At 47.0% G+C, this 22,007-nt stretch overlaps 1 protein-coding gene across 2 annotated transcripts in view; it reads left to right on the forward strand.

Annotated features, from left to right (window-relative positions):
• Nucleotides 1-22,007, forward strand: part of CDK19 (cyclin-dependent kinase 19) — a 236,930-nt gene that overhangs the window by 160,023 nt on the left and 54,900 nt on the right. For both annotated transcript variants that reach the window (XM_015418762.1, XM_015418763.1), the window contains one exon: nt 3,657-3,788. In XM_015418762.1, the coding sequence (XP_015274248.1) occupies nt 3,657-3,788 (132 nt within the window). The remainder of the gene's footprint in view (nt 1-3,656; nt 3,789-22,007) is intronic.

Here is a 22,007-nt window from a genome sequence, read left to right on the forward strand (position 1 = left end):
AAGCGAGGCCTGCGCGGCTTGTAGCCGCCGGGCCTCGCTGCTCTCCCCCCCCAAGCGAGGTCCGGTGGCTTGCAGCCGCCCAGGCCTCACTGCCCCCCCCTGCCCGGGCTCTGAGGCGGCGGCGAGGCCGGCTGCAAGGCTGGCTGCAAAGCGTTCCCTGCGCATGCACAGGGGACGCTCTGTCACTCCTGGGGGGATTTAAGTATCCCCCCGATATTTTTTTTTAACTTTTCAGATTTTTGTGCACACCTGGGGACTGCCCCAAGTGTACACAAAAATCTCCCTCCCCCCCAGGTGCCCCCGATGCGCGGATTTCGGTATCCGCACGCCAGGGGGCACCTTCACTATTAGATATATAGATGATTATTAAGAATGCTGGTTTTTACACATTGGTGAGCTGCCTTAAATAATATTTTTTTTGTGAAAATACTATTCTTTAAAAAAACCATTTCAGAGCACCTGGAGAATGTATGTATTACAGCCAAAGTAAATTTAAAGTCTTTGGAAGATTTAACCTACCTTATATATTTGTAATGTTAATGTGTAATATATTTGTAACGTGCCAAATACATAATAATTTGGAACATAACCTCAAAATCAGGGAGGCTTCATTTGTGTGTGTGTGTGTTATATTGCCACCACATTACACACACACTGTAGATTTGATATAGCAGAAGTGTAATAAAAGTATATATATTTATTAGCATGCCACACAATGGCTGTAACATACAGAAAAATCCAAACTTTTCTGCACAATAATAGCTAGGTGAAATAACCATGCTGTACAGATTAGCCAGACCCCAATCATCATTTATCTGGGGTTGATATGAACTTGTAATATGAGCTACTAACATATACAATATCCCACCTAATAAGTAAAATTGCAATGGGTCACAAAAGAAAAAAATCCATGTTATTTCTGAAATTACACTAAAATATGGTAATGGGTTTGAAGCAGAGATTATCCCTAAATGCAAGCGGAAGCAGATATTTTCATACAGGGCTCTAGTCGGGGGGGAGCTCTCAGGTACGGAGCTCCGGAAGAGAACCTCTAGGGGGCGGAGCGGTCACGTGGTGAAGCCCCGCCCCCTTCTTTACCCCGCCCTCTGCTTCGATCCTCATTCCGTTTGGGAATGAGGATGAAGCAGGAGGGTAAGTAGCCAGGCCTTCTGACACACTTCCGGTGATGTCAGGGGGTGTGGCCTTCTGTCACTTCCAGTGATGTCAGGGGGCGTGGCATATGCAAATAAGTTATGCTAATGAGTTATGCTAATGAGCTCCGGCAGCTCTTTTTCTACAACAAGACCCCTGTTTTCATATAATTTGAAGTGGTAGTCTTGCAGGTAAATAAAGCAAGTTGCCAACCCTCAAACCTTTACTGTTGATTTCCATTTAGTTTGGTGTGAAACATCTGTTAGATTGAGATGATTGGAAGCTAACATTTTGCAAAGCCTTACTTCAGATGACACACCAAACCACACATTGTGCTGTTGTACCTGAACAGTTATTTGGGCTTCCAAATGTGTATCAGGCAAGCTATGGTTTAAAGCTGGGAAGAAAAGAGCCCTGCCCTCTCCACCAAAGTAAGGAGGAAGAAAAAGGCAGCCTGCCTGCTCATCTGGGCCACGCACTGCACTGGTTGGGGACAGGCCATCATCACACCAAGAGAAGTCCCAGTGGTTGTAACGACCAGCCCTTCCCTAAATCCCTACACAAAAGACATACTTGGTTTTATAAGAAAAACAAGAGTCTTCTGGAGTTAGGAATCCATTACAAGCCAATCAGAGTTTGGTGTGTCCTGCTCTGTTATATGAAGAGTGGTTGTGAGGACAAAAGGGGAGAAATCCCCTTTTGCTTGCAAGTCAGGAATAGAATACTCACTCAGGTTCCTCCTCTTGTGTTCATGCAAAAGAGATCGGTGAGTTCAAAACAACATCTGTTTATTACTAAGGAAACACAGGGATGGGAGCAACTGGTTTCAGGGCAAGGGAGCTCACACAGTCCAAAATTCTAACTAATAAACAAAACTAACTAACCAGCAGGGACTCCACCCCATGAGACTAAACCAACACACACAAATGTCAGAGTGTTCCATTGTAAGGCACACAATAAATATTCCACTCCCTAAGCTCCTTAGAGGTAGGGTGGGATAAAAATGTAATAAATAAAAATGAAAAGGCATTTTCATTTTGCTCAACTCACAAGCAACAAAACTCACTCTTTAAAAAATATAAGAAAATGTTTATCTTGGCAAGAGCAGTGTAATTACTAATGTTCATTTCAGAAGAATAGCTGTGGTAGCCCGTTGTAGTGAAAAATGACTAAAAAAATCCCACTGGTCGTAATAAGAATAGGACACACCTAACTCTGATTGATTGGTTCAAATCCTTGATTATATTTTTTTTCATTTTCTTTGCCCTACTTGTATAAAACTGTTTTTCCTACTATATCCCTAGGTTGGCAAACTTGCCGTTTTTGTTGCATGCTTTAAGGTGTCACAGAATTCTTTATCAGTGTCAATAGACTTACTTTCAAGGCTCATCCTAAGTATGACCTCACTGATTCACAGACCAAATTAAGTATGAATTCAGGCAATAATGTCAGTTGGATTTCTAGAAGCCATGATTTCTGGTGACCTGGTGGTACAGTTGGAACATTTTAAATGTATATCTGATGATGCTACAACTTCAGTTGATTTTAGTTCAGATCAGAATACCAATGGAGTTTTTGTGAAGCATAAATATGCGATGAACTCAGCAGTAAACTCTGCTATACTATCATTCAGAAATTACAACAAACCATAACTTTTTGGCTTGTGATAGAGCCTAGGAGATTCTGGGGCTTGCACACCCCATCCTGTCCTTTCTTTATATGTGGATATCTAGTTCAAGACATTCATTTTTGTGGTAAAATATATTTGTTGTATTTGAACCACAGACTATAGTTGTTGTTTCCTACAAGCCAGAAGTCAGAACTGGAATTAAGCCAGATTTTGGAATCCTGGTAGGCAGAGAAAAATGCAAGCCAGAGGTGAAGGTTCAGAATAGCAGCTGACTTCAGTTTATTACAAAAGTAGCAGTTTTTCATCAATTGGCCCCATTCAAAAGTGGAGGGGGCATGTGAGTGGGGGTCCTTCTCCCCCCTTTTAAAACTAACCTTGAGCTGAACAAATTTCAATCAAAGTGCAAGTCTCCTATAGTATTGTGGCAGATCCCAAAGAATTGTTTGTCAATGTGCCTAATTTAACATGTTAAGAGAGAATGGGAGCTAGCATTGGGGAAGACCTCAAGTCCTTGAATAAGGATAATAAGGGGGAAAAGGGAATGTAGCTTGTGCTGTAACAAAATGGAGGGAAAAGAATGTAGCTTGTGTTGTAACAAAATGTCACAGACTATTCTAGTAGCCAATTGTGGGTCTACTCCACCCATAATACCTTCTTGCAGTTAGCGTTAAAAACTCCTCCCAAACCAGGAAGGGACCAAGTAAGGAAAATAGAAGCTCAAAGCAACATTTATGAGGAAGTTCAGGAATGGGAGCCAATGAAGTAGAGGGTAAAAAGCCACTGAGTTCACCTTAGGTATGTGAGTCATTAGAGATATGGGAGGTGGCAATAGTTTTCTTTGCATTCATTTATATTTGTTATATATATTTTTCAGCTGACATGGGCTTTGCAAGGTTATTCAATTCTCCTCTGAAGCCACTGGCAGATCTGGATCCAGTTGTGGTAACCTTTTGGTACAGAGCCCCAGAACTGTTACTTGGCGCAAGGCACTATACAAAGGCCATTGGTAAGTTACTAGTAGGTTACAAGGCTTACCCTATGATCTACTGTTCCATTATATAATATAGTATCTCAGAATGTCAGTTGAAAAAAATTCTGGTGATGGTAAGTTCAAAGCAAGAATGCAAATTTAGTACACTTTAGAAGCCAAGAGGTGCTTCTTTAAGTCTGATTCCAATTAAAATTCGTTGGTGCTCTTGCATCCAAATACTAACCAAGGCCGACCCATGTTGCAGATGTGAAAAGTTTTTCAAAGTGAGGAGGGAACGGGGAAAGAAACCCTGAAATCTCACTTTTGGAATGATCTATGAGATTGTTAATAAGTATTCACTTCTGATTTTCTTTTATCTAGAAACATGTGTTTCTGCATGAGAATAGTTTCTTAGCCCAGACAGGAAAGTGTAAATCCATGAATCAAAGTAGTAATGTAAAGTGGGGATGATTTTCTTCTTTTTACTCTCTAATCTCCCTCATCATTCTATGCCCTTTCCACGGAGCTTACTTCATAGCCAACCCTTCCTCCAAAAAGCTGAAGGCAGCAGATATGATTCTTTTTCATTTGTAGTGTATCTATCGCCGACCACGTGGCACACAAAGGCTCCACGCAGCCAGGCTAAACCTCCGAGCTTTGCTCCTTAGAATAATGGGTTTAGTGGATCCTAGCCCGCCCCAATCAGAGGGCTAGGCTCCTAGCCGAGAGCCTACAGAACTCTCGGCCACTGTAAATAGCCAATTCCTTGGGTGTGTTTTGGGTGTAGGGATTTTGGGGATATAAAACCGGCCTGCGAGCCGGGTACAGTTGTCTTGTTCTTTCCGAATAAAAGACTTAGAACTGAAATCACGAGTATGTCTTAAGGACTTTTCAGTGGCGACGAAGGTGGGATTCTGAGATCTCCCTCCCATGAACGACCAAGAGACGAGCACCGCATCGTGCTTCAGCATCGAGAGCTACACCCGCCGCCAACGCAGCGACTCGTGTCCTGCTGCTCCGACCACAGTGCACCGCACCGCTCCAGGCATCGCTGACTCCAAGTGCAGCTCCGCCTCTACCTCCATCTCTTCATCGGCTGCCTCCTTCACCACACCCGAGCAACTGCTGCCAACTCCACGTGTCGCTAAGATGGGCGCTGGTAACGAGAGTTTCCCTGAATTCGATATCTCCCACCCCACTCAATGGGAGACTTGGCTGGAAACACTCAAAAACCACTTCGAGATAAACAACATCACGGATCCTGGGAAGAAAAAGGCCCATCTCCTACGGTACTGCGGAATCGAGGCACACCTCTTGCTGAAGGACCTGATGGCGGCCCGACTGACCAAAGACGCGGCTGCGACCTACGACATGCTGGTAAAGGTGCTCACGGACCACCTGGCCTCAAAATGCACTAAGTTCGCAGAGAAGATGGACTTTTTTGTGAGAGTCCAGGGATCAGACGAGTCGGCCTCTGACTTCCTGGCCGGGCTGCGACGGGCAGCCACAAGATGTGCTTTCTTGGACCTGGTGGAGGCACTCTTAAACCAATTCTTGGTGGGTCTCCGGGAGCCCAAGTTGCGGCAAAAACTCATCAGTCGTGGCAACCTTGACCTAGAGAAGGCGATCAGCGAAGCGGTGGCCTATGAGCAGTCGCACTCTGACCGCCGCGCCAAGGCGGTCCACATCGTACAAGCAACAGCGGATTCCGACGGCTCCAGCGATGAGGAAGTTTTACGGGTCAACCGATGTTCGTCCCAGCACTCTCAATGCACCAAAGGGTCATCCTCGGCCAAAGCATATCCCGGCTCCTCTACCTGCGCCAGCTGTGGTGACACGAGCGCTGGACATGCAGATTCCGCGATGACGTTTGCCGGACCTGCAACAAGGCTGGACATCTGGCAAGAGTCTGCCGCTCCAAGGGGCAACGGCAGAAGACAACAGCGCAGCTGGCTTCATTGGATCTCCACACTGTGTCAACCCACTACCAACAAACAGTATGTAACTTACCCCCGGATGGCCGGGACAAGGTGCATGTGACTGTCCTTATTGTAGAATGGAAATTGACTCGGGCTTGTCCTTTTCTATAATCTCGGCCAACACCCTCCGTTCTCTATGCCCGTAAGGGGGACCCTGGTTGCAGAAGCCACTGGGTCTCGTTGCGGGATTTCAATAAGAACCCTGTGGCGGTCCGTGGCTGGGGTAAGTTCCGGATCCAGTTTATGGATTTTTTGGGGCTGCTGGACCTGTTGATGGTAGAAGGGCTCCTGTCCAGCTGATTGGGACTGTCATGGTTCGCGCCTCTGGGCCTCAAGATAACGGGCACATCAGATCCGGTCATCGGATGTTGAGGCAGTTTGCGGGGAGTTCCCCAAAGTGTTTGATGGGTCTCTGGGGAGGTACACTGGGGCCCCAATTTTTCTGGACCTAGATCCCAATGTGGGCCCCATCCGCATTAAGGCACGACTTCCCCCCATCGCGATGCGAGCCAAAATAGAGGCAGAGTTCGAAAGGCTCGTCGAGCAAGGGGTGTTGGAACCGGTCGCGTCTGCGTGCTGGGAGACCCCCATCATCACGCCAGTCAAACTGAACGGTGATGTCCGCATATGTGCCGATTATAAGTGCACTATTAACAAGGCCTTGCAAGACCACGCCTTCCCGGTCCCAGTGGTGAGCTATGTCTTAGCCTCCCTTACGGGGGCCAGGGTCTTTGGTAAGCTAGATTTGGTGCAAGCTTACCAGCAGTTGCTGGTGGATGCGGCAGCCGCCGAGGCACAAACCATTGTGATGCACAAGGGGGCGTTTAGAGTCACTAGGCTACAGTTTGGTGTATGTGTGGCCCCTGGGATTTTCCAGTCATTTACGGATTCCCTCCTTAAAGGCATCCCAGGTGTACAACCTTTTCTAAATGATGTAATCATCACGGCGCCGGACTCCACTATCTTTGCAGACCGGCTCTGGGCAGTTCTCCGGAGGTTCAACTCCGCCGGTCTCAAGGTGAAGAAAGAAAAGTGTCTCCTTGGGGTGCCACGCATTAAATTCCAGGGGTTTGCAGTGGACGCCCAGGGAATCCACCCCACGGACTATAAAGTTTGGGCGATTACGGAAGCCCCCACTCCCACTTCCAACTTGGAACTACAGGCTTTCTTGGGCCTGCTCAACTTTTACCATGCTTTTCTGCCTCTGAAAGCTGCTGTGGCGGAGCACCTGCATCGTCTGGATGCTTGCTTACGCCGCGGCATTTCAGGGGGTCAAAGACTTGCTTATTTCTAATTCCGTCTTGCACCATTTCAACGAGGCACTGCCGGTCGTCCTCGCCTGTGACGCCTCTCCTTACGGGGTCGGGGCGGTCCTGGGTCACCAGTTGCCGGCTGGCTGGGAGGTCCTGGTCGCGTACTACTCTAGGACCTTGTCTTCTGCGGAGCGTAATTATGTGCAGATAGACAAGGAGGCGTTAGCGATAGTAGAAGGTGTGAAAAAATTCCACCACTATCTCTACGGCTGGCCCTTCACCGTGGTGACGGACCATAAACCTCTTCTGGGTCGCCTAGCTCCCGACCGTCAGACGCCGCAGGTGGTATTCCTCCGGGTCCTGTGGTGGTCCATTTTCATGGCCGGTTACAGCTATGACCTTGTGCATTATCCCGGGGAGGCCATCGGGCATGCAGATGCCCTCAGCCGTCTTCCGTTGCCCATCTCAGACCCCGACCCTGCTCCCGCACATTCGATCGCCCTCGTGGAGTTGCTCCCCAATTGCCCGGTCCACGTCTGGGAGGTGGCCCGCCTCATCGGCCAGGAGAAGGTTCTCTGTTGGGTCCTGGACTGGGTGGAGAGGTGTGGCCTGTGGCCAAGCAGGGCCCTGAGTTCATGCCGTTCATCATGCGTAAAGACGAACTGTCCACGTACAAAGGGTGCCTGATGTGGGGTGGTCGGGTGGGAATACCTGCTGCACTACAGCCGCGAATCACAGCGTCTCTACACGAGTACCACCCCAGGGTCGTGAGGATGAAGGCGTTATCGAGGAGCTATGTCTCGTGGCCTGGCCTCGATCGGGACATTGAGGACAAGGTAAAACAATGTCAGCCCTGCCAGGTCTCTCGCCCCGAACCACCCAGGGCCCCGGAGAAAGCATGGGAGTCCTCCCACCGCCCCTGGTCTCGGCTTCACCTAGATTTCGTGGGGCCGTTCCAGGGGCAGCTGTTTTTCATTCTTGTTGACTCTTACAGCAAATGGCTAGAGGTCATTCCCGTTCCATCCACCTCCTCGAGATCCGCCATCAAGGCCATGTGGCAGATCTTCAGTGCTCAGGGTATCCCTGACACCTTGGTAACGGACAATGGAACTGCGTTCACGTCCAGGGAATTCCAGGAGTTTACATCCTACTATGGAATTCGCCATGTGCGTTCAGCCCTGTTCCACCCCGCCACGAATGGCCAAGCGGAGCGGATGGTCCGAACCACCAAGGACACACTCCGCCGACTGGAATCACCAGACTGGGACTACAAGTTGGCCTCCTTCCTCTTTGGTCAACGGACCACCCCGCACACCATAACGGGACGCAGCCCTGCCGAACTGCTCCTGGGTCGCCGCCTCACAACACGCCTGGATAGGCTACACCCAGATAGGGCCCCAGAACGCGAGCCGGACAGTGAGGACCAGGAAGCCACCCAAGGTTTCTTCCCTGAGGACCGCATGTACGCACGGAACTACGTCAAGGGCCCGCCATGGATTCTGGCGCGAGTGGTACAAGTCAAGGGTCCCCGTTCGTACAAGGTCGCCTGTGAGGACGGAGTGGTGCTACAAAGACACACCGACAAACTGCGTCAGCGAGTGCTGCCACTAGACCTGGAGGAAACTGAAGAGCTCTACACGCCTGATGCCCCAGAGTCACATCCACAGTCCAAGGTTGTCAACACACCGGAGGCAGAGTTCCCGACGCCAGTCCATCCTCCCACAGACTCTCCAGTCGCTGAGGACGAGGCCCCCAGGTCGGCACCGGCCAGCTCTCCACCAAGAGCATCAGCGTCGGTGTCTCCAACAACTCTGACAGTACGACGCTCCACCAGAGAACGTAAAGCTCCGGTATATTCAAAGGACTATGTATGCGGATGTCTTTCGGACCAAGGGGGAGGGGTGTAGTGTATCTTTTGGCAACCTCGTGGCATACAAAGGCTCCACGCGGCCAGGCTAAACCTCTGAGCTTTGCTCCTTAGAATAATGGGTTTAGCGGATCCTAGCCCGCCCCAATCAGAGGGCTAGGCTCCCGGCCGAGAGCCTATGGAACTCTCAGCCACTGTAAATAGCCAATTACTTGTGTGGGGTGTGTTTTGGGTGTAGGGTTTTCAGGGATATAAAACCGGCCTGCGAGCCGGGTACAGTTGTCTTTTTCTTTCTGAATAAAAGTCTTAGAGCTGAAATCACGAGTATGTCTAAGGACTTTTCACCATTTTATCCTCACATCAACTCTGCCAGGTAGATAAGGCTAGACTGGGAGAGTGTGACCTTTTCAGCCAGCTCTGGGAGCACCTAGATAAAACAAAGGCGGCTGCCGAAGTTGTTGTACAGCATGATATGTTGGAGGGGAGAAATGTATGTGTGAGCTCCTGATAAAAGTGCAATGACAAAGGGGCTTACACATGACAGATTTCTCTGCCCCAGTCTCCCAGCAATGTCCACCTCCACCCCGGGGCCACTGGGGCTTTTGCAGTTTTATTTTAAGTGGTACTATAGTTATATTGATATACCATTGTAGTAACAGATGTAACAAGTTCTGTGAATTCCCAGCTTTCATTTTAAAAAAAGGCTCTAGTTCCTTCTGTTGTAAAGATAGGCCTTTTCCCTTATATTTCCACAAGGGAAGGAGCCAGAGACTTACTTTTTCCAAAATGAAAGCTGAGAATTCAAAGAACCTATTGTTACTATGGTATATTGATATAACAATATTCTGGTGTCAATTTATCCAAAAAATTAAAAAAAAACCCAGTGACTGGAGGAGAAAATGGCCACTGCAGGGACAGGGTCAAGGGAAATGGTGCTCACCCTCATAGCTGCCATCTAGGGTTTACTGTGATCTTTCCCAAAACTTAGGAGCAAAGCAGGGCTGAGAAAGATTGGAGAAAAACAAGGGAAATGGGGGAAGTGCAGAAATTTACTCTGATGCTGTAGGGAGGCATGGGGAAAAACCCCTACTTCCCTACAGCATCGTACACAGGGTTGATACCGCATGCAGAAATGGCCAAAGACAGTAAAACTGGTTTATTTTATTTATTTATTTATTAGATTTGTATCCCACCCTCCCCAAATGGGCTCAGGGTGGCTAACAACAGAGGCAAATGCCATAACAAACAATTAAAACAGCATAAAAACAATCAATAAATAAAGTGCGGTGCTCTAGATGTTAAATCTTATCACTCCAAGATGGGCTCCATTTATCAACCTAGCCTGACAACATAAGTTCTTTGGTCATCTAGGCGTTGTCCCCGGGCCGGTTCACTTATAGATCTAATCCACCGTCGAAGATGGTAACTCGGTGGTGGCACAGTGAACTGAAGTTGCTCAAACTCCCACGAAGGCATTAGGCTGAGAGCTTCCTGCCTCTCTGCAACCCTATTCTGGACACTGCAACTCATTTCTGATTGCTAGAATTTAATGTTGACCATATTTGCAAATTCCTGCACTTTCATAAGTTAAACAGGACCCCAAGCAGGGGAGGGGGGGGAGTGATCCACAGGCTGAAGCAGACCAATGGGTTTGCTGCTGTCTTTTCTTCAGCCTGAGTATGGAAAGGACTGATCTCAGGGGCCCCAGGTCCAATTCTCCTAGCTAGATCATTTTAGCTTCAAGGAGGGTTCCCTACTCACAGATTAATGTACAACAGGAGAGGGAAGCATGCCCTCAGCAGATCCCCCTACAGCTTTGAAGGCAGGCGGATGAAAAATTAGCTTCCGTTCCACTTGCCACAAACTCATCACTCTATTAACTGCCTGGGCAAGAAAATCCAGTGGTGTCATTCAGCCCACTCAAAAAGGAGAAGATATGCCAGTGAAATGTGGGAGAGTTGGTGAAAAACAGTTGGGAAAATATTATAAGAGGTGGCCAGAGGACAAAGGGGAAAGAAAGGCAGCTCATTTTAGTTCCTACAGACAAACCTTGTAAAATATGAGGCAGGGCTACCCTTTGCTAGTTAATGCTAAATCACTAATTATGTGCTAAGAGATGCACTTCATGTTGTTAAAGTGGTAGCCAAAATCTAAATTTGATAAGCAGATCAGTATTGCCTGTGTGAATATTTCCCTCAGTATTCTTCCTCAGAAGGAAACCTTAGCATCCATGGTTTCAAAATCTATAAACATTTTAATATTTTGTAGATAACCCCTCCCCCTAAAAAACCAAAAACACACCTCCAGCTGTCCAATATCAGCCGGATTACTCTTGAAAACCTGCAGACTCACTATTCCAGACAAAAGTTCCACTTTTTGCTACTGGTTCACAGATATGCAATGGAATCTAGTGTAGTATGCGGTTACTCTAGTACGGTGGTAGGCAAACTGCGGCTCTAGAGCCACATTCGGCTCTTTGGCCCCTTGAGTGTGGCTCTTCCACCGTAGGCGCTGACGGCCTATTCCCTCCATTGTTCTCTATGGTGGGGGGAAAAAAAACTTTTTTTCCCACCATAGAGAACAATGGAGGGGATGGGGCAACCTGTTTGGGGGCCCGTAGAATTGGACCCCCTGGTTCAATGTTCCTGAAACATGGCGGGTATCTTGGGGAGAGGCTCCAGCAGCTACCCTGCGATTCTGGAGCCTCTCCCTCAAATCCCCTCCCTTCCAGCCCCCAGAATATACCCTGTGTTTTCGCCATTGACTTCAATGGCCCATAGGATATAATGGTGCCGAACTGCGGGAAGCCCCAGCAGCCCTCAGGCCGGAGCACCTGGAGCAGTCTTGGGAGGCAGATTGGCAAAAAGCAAAACCAAAAGTGCAGGAACTCAAGAGAACCCCAGGAATGGAGCCGATTCCTCTTCCACAGCCCAAAATGCGACCCACGAACCCTGAGTTTGCTTTTTCTCATTTGCGAGTCTGGCCTCCGCACTCCTTTAACGAGACAGCCCTGAAGCTTGGGGTGGCGAGAGTTTCTTTGCGCGCAGCTTGTGCGGCTGGCTGAGTGCCTCTTCTGCTTGCCCACCTCTCCCCTCTGCACCTCAACTTCTGCCAGGCATGGAGGAGCCCAACTCGCCCAGGCTTCTTGCCTCCTGCTGCCTTGGCCCTCTGGTGCACGGGTGAGTCCCCAAAGTTTGACTCTTCCTCTACAAGTCTCTGGCACTGGAGGTATTCGCCTCCTTCCCTCCTGCCTGCTATGGCTGCATAATTGTGAGAGATTTCTTAACATAGTGTTCCTGCCAGGGAAGCTGGGGACCCTGCCCATGAGTCTCCATTTCATCCTCACAACAACCCTGTGGGGTAGGTTAGGTAGAGAAGGGGAGATTTGGCCCGGGGTCACTCAGCCAGCAGAGTGAGAATACAAACCTGGGTCTCCCCACATCAATCTGCAACTCTGACCACTGTGCAGTGCTGCCTCTACTGATCTGTAATGTTCCAGAGGTGTTGTAATGTAATACTCAGTTTCTCAAACGAGTGTATGCCTGTCTGTTGGTCCACTTAGGAGTCTTGATCCTGGTTGTGTGGTGGGCTAGTTGTGGCAAATGGTAGGGAAGCTCAGTATTTCTGTATACAGTTGTAGGGGCTTTATTGCAATGTGCTATGGCCTGATATTATGTTCTTATTCCAGTGTGGAGTGTGTGTGAGGCAATGGAAGCTGAGTGATAGGGTCTCTCCAAGTGATTGCCAGAAGAGAGATGCGTCCTGGTCTTGTGTCTTACAGATAATCTTACAAATAGTCCTTTGCATTTATATCATGCTTTCAACTTTAAAAAGGATCATAATGCTGATTGTGTGAACTTAGGCAAATCACGAGAGGTAGAGCAGGAAGGGTTGAATCAGTGCTTAGTTCTTGTGGCCCTTTCTTACACGCCCAGGGAAATGCTGATCACCACTCTGGGGCCAGGAAGCAATTTTTCTCCAGGCCAGGTTGTCCCCCAGTGATCCTGGAGGGTTTTTAAAATCATATTCTGGGAGTTTGGGCACTCAGTCTCTAAAAGGTTTGCCATCACTGTTCTAGGCATTGTTGAGCAAGTCTGGAGGCGAATTATGAAATTGAAGAACACAGGAAAGCTGTCTTCCCCCTCCCCTCCAAGTTCCCATTGGACCATCTAGCTTAAAACTTATGGTTTCTAGTAGTGGTGATCTCAAAGGGTAGAACAAGGTCTCTCCATGCACCTGCTGCCAGTGACGCTTGGAATTAAAGCAGAAACCTCTTGTATGCCAAGCCACTGAATGAAGGAATTGGGGAAAGAAGGTCCATCTGTGTTTTCTCAAGGGGTCTGTTTTAATTGAGGTATGCATACTCTTAGCCCGACCTGTCTCACTCTGAAAGCTGAGGTGGAGTAGCTAAGATATAGAACTTGGACAAGGCAGAGCAGAAGTGGATTCAGATCCTGTTTAGGAGTACCCTAATTAAGTTAATAACAATGTACCTACCTATATAGTTTAAGTTTAAAAAATTTGACTCTCAAAATAAATGTCAAATCAGATTGAGGACATTTTTAGCAAAGGCCAGTTTAGGAGTACCCTAATTAAGTTAATAACAATGTACCTACCTATATAGTTAAAGTTTTAAAAATTTGGCTCTCAAAATAAATTTCAATCGTTGTACTGTTGATATTTGGCTCTCTTGACTAATGAGTTTGCCCACCACTGCTCTAGTACATTTGAGCTGATCCCACTTGGCTCTGGCATTTCCGGGGAAGTATAGAAACGGTGGGAGTTCTGAAGTAGAGCAGCACCAGAACACAAAGGCTTTTTGCATACTATATGAAAAGGTCCTAGCCTGAGGGCTTCTTACCCTCCCTAGAGTCTCTGTTTTGATTATGGAGATTTTTGTAGAGGATCCTCTTGATCCTCTCAGAAGCATGCATGAAGTGTATTGCTTTATTGTTCAGGATTAGCTGTGAAATTCTAACAGTCAATGAAGAAAAGGGGGGATTCAGTGGCTTTAATTCAATATGGTGTAAACTCTCATTCAGCAGCTTCTTTACACTGATATATCAGTTAAAATAAACCAACACACTTTGTCTGTTCTTCTCACATAGAACTGACTCTCTACGTGCTGAGACCTTATTTTTCTGTTCCATTGTAACGTTAACTGGGTTGTTCCTTTTGATATGGGACAGTCTTATTTGGCAAGCCTCTCTCTCTCTCTCTCTCTCTCTCTCTCTCTCTCTCTCCTTTGCCATGAAAGTGTCATGAGAGGTCTGCTTGGGCAAGTGGTAGCATGTGCAACTCTTTGTCTTTAGAAAGAAATAGAGAAGTGGGTGGAGCAGCATTTTAAAATGCATAGAAAATCCTAAACAATGAGATCATAGAGTAAGCTCATAAGAACATAAGAGAAGCCAATGTTGGATCAAGCCAATGGTCCATCCAGTCCAACATTCTGTCACACAGTGGCCAGAAATACCAGGTGCCATCATGAGGTCCATCAGTGGGCCCATCAGTATGACTCCAACCATACAACGACTTTAGCAATGGTGTGCTTGGTCACTGAAGTTCATAGCCTTATAGAAAATATCAGGATGCTTGAACAAAGGATTTTATAAAATCCAAAGTACTTAAAAAAATCACAAGATACTACAAAGCATTTCAGCAAGGTGGGAAAACTGGCTAAGCAAGAATAAAGATTTGTTATAGCCACAAATTGCAGACACAGACTTATTTAAATACGTAAACATGCTCATGGTGTCTTATGATCAGTCATAAGACAATTAGAAGAATCATAGTATCAGAATAAAAAACACTGTCCATTAATTTCAAAGCGCTGTGCAGAAGAGAGCTTCAAAAAGCATTGGGATGAAGGACCACATCCTCCCTATTGTCAAGCCCACCAGCTTTTGTCTTCCTCTTAAATTCTGCTTTGTGTGCCCTCATATTCAGAGGTGAGGCAAATGGTGACCATAGACCAGGGTGGCACCTCACCTGTGGAATGCCCATCTCCTTGAGGCCCATTTGGCGCCTTACTTATTGTCTTTTAGGCACCAGGCTAAGATGTTTCTCTGTACCCAGGCTTGTAAGTAAGGAAATTATATTTTAAATATCATTTTATAGTCTGTTTTTAGCCTGACAAATGCTTAAAGCTCTTTTATGTTGTTTTATGCTCTGCTATGTTTTGAATGGTAGGTTTTATTAACTTTCATTATATTTTATGTTTTTAAATATTTTTTAAGCTGCCTCAGGCAGATTCCCTGGAAAAGCAGTATAGAAATTTTCCAAATAAATACACAAAAATATAGAAAGGATACAGAAATCATAATCGAGGGTATTCCATCATGTATATGAAAAAAACAGACAAGATGTGATAAAATTTAGTTCGGGGGGGTGGAGCGTCGCCCTCTCCTCTCCTCTTAATGCTTTAAATCTAACTATTCAACTCACGTGCAAGCTTCCCAGACTATGGGGGGAAACAGCAGACCGAAGGTAAAGCCCTTGCAGAAAGAAATCTCGACTGTAAAATCATTTTTTCCTCGTGGAGAGCCAAAAAAAGCTCACAAAGAAGATGAGGCCTCCACTCCCAAAATGGCGACTGCCGCTGATGACGGAGAGACATTATTTCATGCAAGACATGTTGGAAATACTTAAAAATATTTTCTCTGAGAATGTGAGCACAAGTCACTGCAAACATAAAACTATCAGTCCTCTCACTGTGTTAACTGTTTCACACGTGACTGTTAGGAGGTAATGCAATTCACTTGAGTTTCCACTCTAAATATGTTGTTCTGCTCAAATGTGAACTTGTGGATCTCCTTACAAAAATATGTAATCTTTCCTTAAAATCTGCCTCCATTCCTGAGGACTGGAAGGTAGCTAACGTCACTCCCATCTTTAAAAAGGGTTCCAGAGGAGATCCAGGAAATTACAGGCCAGTCAGTCTGACGTCGATACCGGGTAAATTGTTGGAAACCATTATTAAGGAAAAAATTAGTAGGCACATAGATGAACAAAACCTATTGAGGCAGACTCAGCATGGGTTCTGTAAGGGAAGATCTTGTCTCACTAACCTGTTAGTGTTCTTTGAGGGGGTGAACAAACATGTGGACAAGGGGGATCCAATAGATATTGTTTACCTTGACTTCTAGAAAGCTTTTGATAAAGTTCCTCATCAAAGGCTTCTAAGTAAGCTCAAAAATCATGGGATAAAAGGACAAGTCCTTTTGTGGATCAAAAACTGGCTAATTGATAGAAAACAGAGAGTGAGTATAAATGGGCAATTTTCTCAGTGGAGGGAGGTAAGCAGTGGGGTACCGCAGGGATCAGTACTTGGTCCACTGCTTTTTAACTTGTTTATTAATGATTTGGAGTTGGGAGTAAGCAGTGAAGTGGTTAAAATTGCGGATGATATGAAGTTGTTCAGGGTGGTGAAAACCAGTGAGGATTGTGAGGCACTCCAAAGGGATCTGTAAAAACTGGCATCCTAAATATAAATACACATTGATGGGGTCTGAACTGGCAGAGACTGAACAAGAGAGAGATCTTGGAGTTGGAGTTGATAACTCACTGAAAATGTTGAGACAGTGTGTGAGTGCATTAAAAAAGGCCAGTGCTATGCTGGGGATTATTAGGAAGGGTATTGAAAACAGATCAGCCAATATCATAATGCCCCTATATAAATCAATGGTGCAACCTCATTTGGAATACTGTGTGCAGTTCTGGTCACCACACCTTAAAAAGGATATTATAGCATTGGAAAAAGTGCAGAAAAGGGCAACTCGAATGATAAAAGGGTTGGAATACTATCCCTATGAGGAAAGGTTAAAGTGCTTAGGGCTCTTTAGCTTGGAGTAACGACGAGTGAGGGGTGACATGATTGAGGTTTATAAGTTTATGCATGGGATAGAACAGGTAGAGAAAGAGGTACTTTTCTCCCTTTCTCACAATACAAGAACTCGTGGGCACTCCATGAAATTGCTGAGTGGTCGGGTTAGAACGGATAAAAGGAAGTACTTCTTCACCCAAAGAGTGATTAACACATGGAATTCTCCGGTGGTCCAGGAGTGGGGCAGTTCTTGACTCCTTACTCCTGGGAAAGCACCTCCCCCTTCCGTAGGTAGGACGGGCAAACTTTGATCCCAGAGGGGAGGGGCTTATCCTCTGGTCCCCAGTCTTACCGGCCCTGTCTTCCGAGCAGGACGTGCTGGCTGTGCTCTGAAGAGCACGAAGATCCCAGAAGACACCGGAAGGTCAGAAGAAGAAGCAGAGACCTAAAGGGCAAAGAGACCTAAAACATATTCGAGCGCTGCAGGCCTCGAATTACAATGGATCCGGCGCTGGCAGTCCTGGGAGGCCCCCAGGTGGTTGCAGCGCCGAGAGGAACGCCTCGAACTCCACTGGGAAGGCGGCAGTAAACTGCTCTCCCCCCCCCCCATCCAGCCACGGCGGCGTGCAGTGGTTTTGGGGACAGACGCTCAGTGAAGAGCCTGGGGAGAGCAGAAGTAAGAGAGGCGGCCGAAGGTAGTGCAGAATCTTTGTCGCCGTCCCTTTCGGCATTGGAATGGAGCCCCCTCCTTGTTCCAGATCGTGACGAGGAGGGATGTTTCTCCTGCGCAGTCTACCCAGTCGGCTAAACCACGGTAGACTGTATCGATTGAGAACTGGCAAGGTGTGGAGGGGGAGAGAGAAAGAGGATTACCCCCCCTCCAGTTTTCTTTTCCCCGCCCTTTACTCCTTTCCTCTGGATCTGGATGGGAGGTTCTTTAAAAGGACGAATTGCTTCTGGTCCATGGGTTAGGTCACTAGCAGTGACATTTTACAGTCCTTATTGCTGGGCCTTCGGGAAAGGGAGCAACAATAGACAGCCTACTTCTTCCCCACCGGATTCAGCTGCTGTGAGTGGGGTAGGGCTCCATTTTGGGGCTCTGTTAGGAGAGTGATGGTGGCTACTTTCACTTTCAGGTTCCCCTAAAATGGCTGAGAAGGCGGGAACATCTAGCTCCCAAGGCACAGAGAGTCTTAACCCTTCACAGACTACCAATATAGCCTCCCAAAATACTGAGCCCCCAGGAGAGGAAGCCCAGTCAAATTTCTCTCCTGGCTTAGAGAGGAAATGAGAAAGAATTCACTGGTCTAGGGCAACAGGCAGCTTCTTCCTAGGCTACTGTTCTCTCTGCTAAGAGAGACAGGAGTCTCAGTACAGAGGGCAGCCCTCCTCCTAGAAATACAGGCCTCCCAAGCATAGTGCCAGAAAAAAGGTGAACTATTAGAGCAGGTGAAAGAAAAGGGGTCCTGTTGTTCAATCTAGACTCTTCCTCCTAATCTCTATAATAGAGTATGGGCGAAGGTCATGAGAGCACTAGAGCTTACATACACTCCACAGATACAGGAAGACAAGGAGGTTCCTGGGTTTTTTCCTGTAGGCTCTGACAAAGCCATTCCCAATTGTGCCGCATTATATAATATCATTATGGCAGAATGGGAACACCCAGCCAATCCAAAGTCTGGAAAACCCAGTGTTTAATAAACTCTGCTCTCTTATTCTAGGAGCCACAAAGAAGTTCAAACTTCCTATGGTGGATGATTCAATTAACTTATCAGCGTCTACTTCTCTATTTCCCATGGACGCTGATGGATTCCCAAAAAAGACAAGGGAGTTGCAAAGCCACTGCGTAGAATTTTTTTGAGGCGCCTGCCATCTCCCTTAGAGTATCAGCTATGGGATCCCTGTTTGCTCAAGTGGCCTACCTGTGGGCCTCAGAGCTAACTTCTGTAGACAGTAACATACCAAAGAGCCTTAAGAATGAGCTAAAACAGATAATTTTAGCCTAAATAAGAGGTGTCAAACTGATTTGTTATGAGGGCTGGGTCTGACATAAATCTCACTTTGTCGGGCCTGGCCACTTAAGCTCCGAGTTGGTGTATTCTCACTGCAAGGCCCCATGGGCTGGAAGGGGGTGTAGAGGAAAACCCACATGGGTGGACTGGAGAGCCAGCAGTGCAGCACTGGGCAGACGCTGCCACACTGCTTGACTGCTGCAGACAAGGTTGTTCTGCCATGCTGAAGCCACAATCAGAGTGGCTCCATCCACTCCCATCCCTGTGCAGTCTTCTGTTTCCTTCCTTACACTGGTTGCTTGCAGGCTGCAGAATAGCCCTAGACAGGCCTTTTGTTTGACATTCCTGGCCTAACCTCCTAACGCTCCTTCGCTGGACGTTTTCAAGCGGAGGCTGGATGACCATCTTTCGTGTATGTTGTAGGGCTATCTTTCGGCTATGCTCCTGCAGAGTGCAGGGTGTTCGACTAGATGACCTGCAAGGTCCCTTCCAACTCTAACATTCTATGATTCTAACCTATCTCCACTATTATGATAGAGACCCAGGCTGCGATCACACACACTAAATAATCCACGTTCAGTACACTTTCCAACTGGATTTTACTGTCTGAACTGGCAAAATCCAGTTCGAAAGTGGACTGAAAGTGGATTATTTAGTGTGTGCGATCGCAGCCCCATTCTGATATATGGGAAAGAGCTGCAGAGGATTAAGCACAAGCAACAGAAACAGGATTCTAATGTGGACTAATAAAAAATTAGCTAAACTGGTTGGAAGCCGGCTAAATCTTTAAATGGTTGCTTTCTGTCAGCAAAGCAGATATTCCAACATATCAGAAGAATGACAAATATTACTGTGGTATATTTATTCTAAAATATCCAATGAAACGTTGCTAAACTCTCTTCCTTGATTATATACTTACATGAAGGCAACATGATTACATTTTTAAAACAATTCTTTTACCTTTAGGTAACAGCAGCATTAAAAACAAATCCAGCTGCAATATTCTTAGCTAACTAGCCATGACCTGCATCAGCCACAGCCACTACAAGAATATTTTAGATAACAGAAGACTTATTCTGTTTAACTAAGAAAATAAGAACATAAGAGACGCCAATGTTGGATCAGGCCAAAGGCCCATCCAGTCTAACTGTCACACAGTGGCCAAAAATACCAGGTGCCATCAGGAGGTCCACCAGTGGGGCCAGGACATTAGAAGTCCTCCCACTGTTGACCCCCCCCCCCAAGCACCAAGAAGACAGAGCATCACTTGCCCCAGAGTCCCTATCTATACCTTGTGGCTAATAGCCACTGATGGACCTCTGCTCCATATGCTTATCTAATTCCCTTTTGAAGCCGTCCATGCTTGTAGCCGCCACCACTTCCTGTGGCAGTGAATGGAAGATTTATATTCACTTACCGTGAAGCTTCCTTCTCGGTGGTCCAGAGTGGGGCAGTCCTTGACTCCTTACTCCTGGGAAAGCAACTCCCCCTTCCGTAGGCAGGGCCGGCAAACTTTGATCCCAGAGGGGAGGGGCTTATCCTCTGATCCTCAGTCATACTGAAAGCCACCTCCGAGCTGCTGTAAATTCACTTAAAAAATAACTCCTTCCCCCTCAGACAACTGGGGAATACCATCACAGCCATGGGCTTAAACAAATACAAACCTGCATTTCAACCATTAGAGCAAACAAACAGCAACAGTCTACCACATCACGTAATCAGTTAGACCATATTAATGAACAACGGAACTACTGCAGAACCTAAAGGACCGGAAGTCGTATCCATCAAGAGAGGGTGGGTAGGACTGCCCCACTCTGGACCACCGAGAAGGAAGCTTCACGGTAAGTGAATCCAAATCTTCCATTCTCCGGTGGTCCAGGAATGGGGCAGTCCTTGACTCCTTACTCCTGGGACATAAAAAAGCAGTGCTCCCCCCGGGTGGGTCACACAACTTGCGGTGCCTACCAGGCCTGAAGGAGCACTCTACTGTCAAATGCTGCTTCTGCCAAGGCTAGTTTGTCAATCCTATCGTACTTTGTAAAGGATTGGACAAATTTCCATGTCACCACCTTACAAGTGACTTCTAGGGACGGCAAGGCCCTATATGCCGCCGATGTGACTGCCCCCCATAGAGTGCCCTGTGACCCCTACTGGAGGTACTAACCCCTACACCTTGTATGCCTGACTGATCCTTATCCTCCTGCTCAGGGCAGAAGTGGAGACACTCCTTCCCAGGGACAGGGCAGAAGTGGACACACCCTTTCCCAGGGACAACTGACTAACATACCCAAACAAGGATTCAGTCTTTCTCAACCCCCTGGTCCTGTCCATATAGAAAACTCAAAGCCCTACGCACGTCTAGATGATGCCAGACCGTCACCATCTCATGGTCAGGGTTTGAAGAAAAGGAGGGAAGTACCATATCTTCTTATCTATGGAACCAGGAGTTAACTTTGGGGATGAACGCTGGAGCTGGTCTGAGGATGACCCTGTCATTGTAGAAGGTTCATAAATCTGTGTGTACCGACAAAGCTCTCAGCCCCAAAAACCTACGCACTGAAGTGATCCCCACTAAAAAAATTGTTTTCAGAGTAATATCTTACATGGGACATGCCATTGGTTCAAACGGCTCCTTGCATAGTGCTCATAGCACTGCATTTAAATTCCATGCGGAGAACCTGTGTACCTGTGGTGGATTGAGGAGGGAGGCCCCCCTCAAAAACCGCCATATGTGTGGGTGATGGGTGAAAAACCTACCTTTCCTAGCCCCTCCAACCGTGGAAAGGGCCATTACCTGTCGCCTTAGAGAACTAGTACTCAACCCTTTACTCGGACCCTGTTGGAGAAAAGCCATTCCCATCTGCGCCCGCATCGGGTCCACCCCTGCTCTCCACACCAGTTAGAAGATGTTTGTCAAGATCTGTCATATATCTTGGTCATAGAAGATTTTCTGGACGCCAAGAGCATGGAACCCCCCTCTGTCTCATATCCTAGAGCTGTCTCCTCTCAACCTCCACACTGTGCATTGTAGCATGTCCAGCTGCAGATAAACGGTCATCTCCTGAGATAGAAGGTCCCGTCTGAGAGGCAGCCGCCATAGAGCTTGTCTGGATAGGCTCATGGGGTCCTGGAACCACGCCCTCCGTGGGCAAAAGGGTGCCATCAGAATCACATCTGCTCTTTAATCTATCGCCTGCTGTACCACTCTGGGAATTAGAGTTAGGCATGACAAGGCATAGAGTAGAGCTCTTGGCCATGCTAGGAACAGGGTGTCCATTCCTAGTGCCCCTTTCATGTGAGTTTTGGATGTAAACTTTTTTTT

This window comes from Gekko japonicus, unplaced genomic scaffold (genome assembly GCF_001447785.1).
Source record: "Gekko japonicus isolate JY-2015 unplaced genomic scaffold, Gekko_japonicus_V1.1 scaffold880, whole genome shotgun sequence".
Taxonomy (NCBI): Eukaryota; Metazoa; Chordata; class Lepidosauria; order Squamata; family Gekkonidae; genus Gekko; species Gekko japonicus.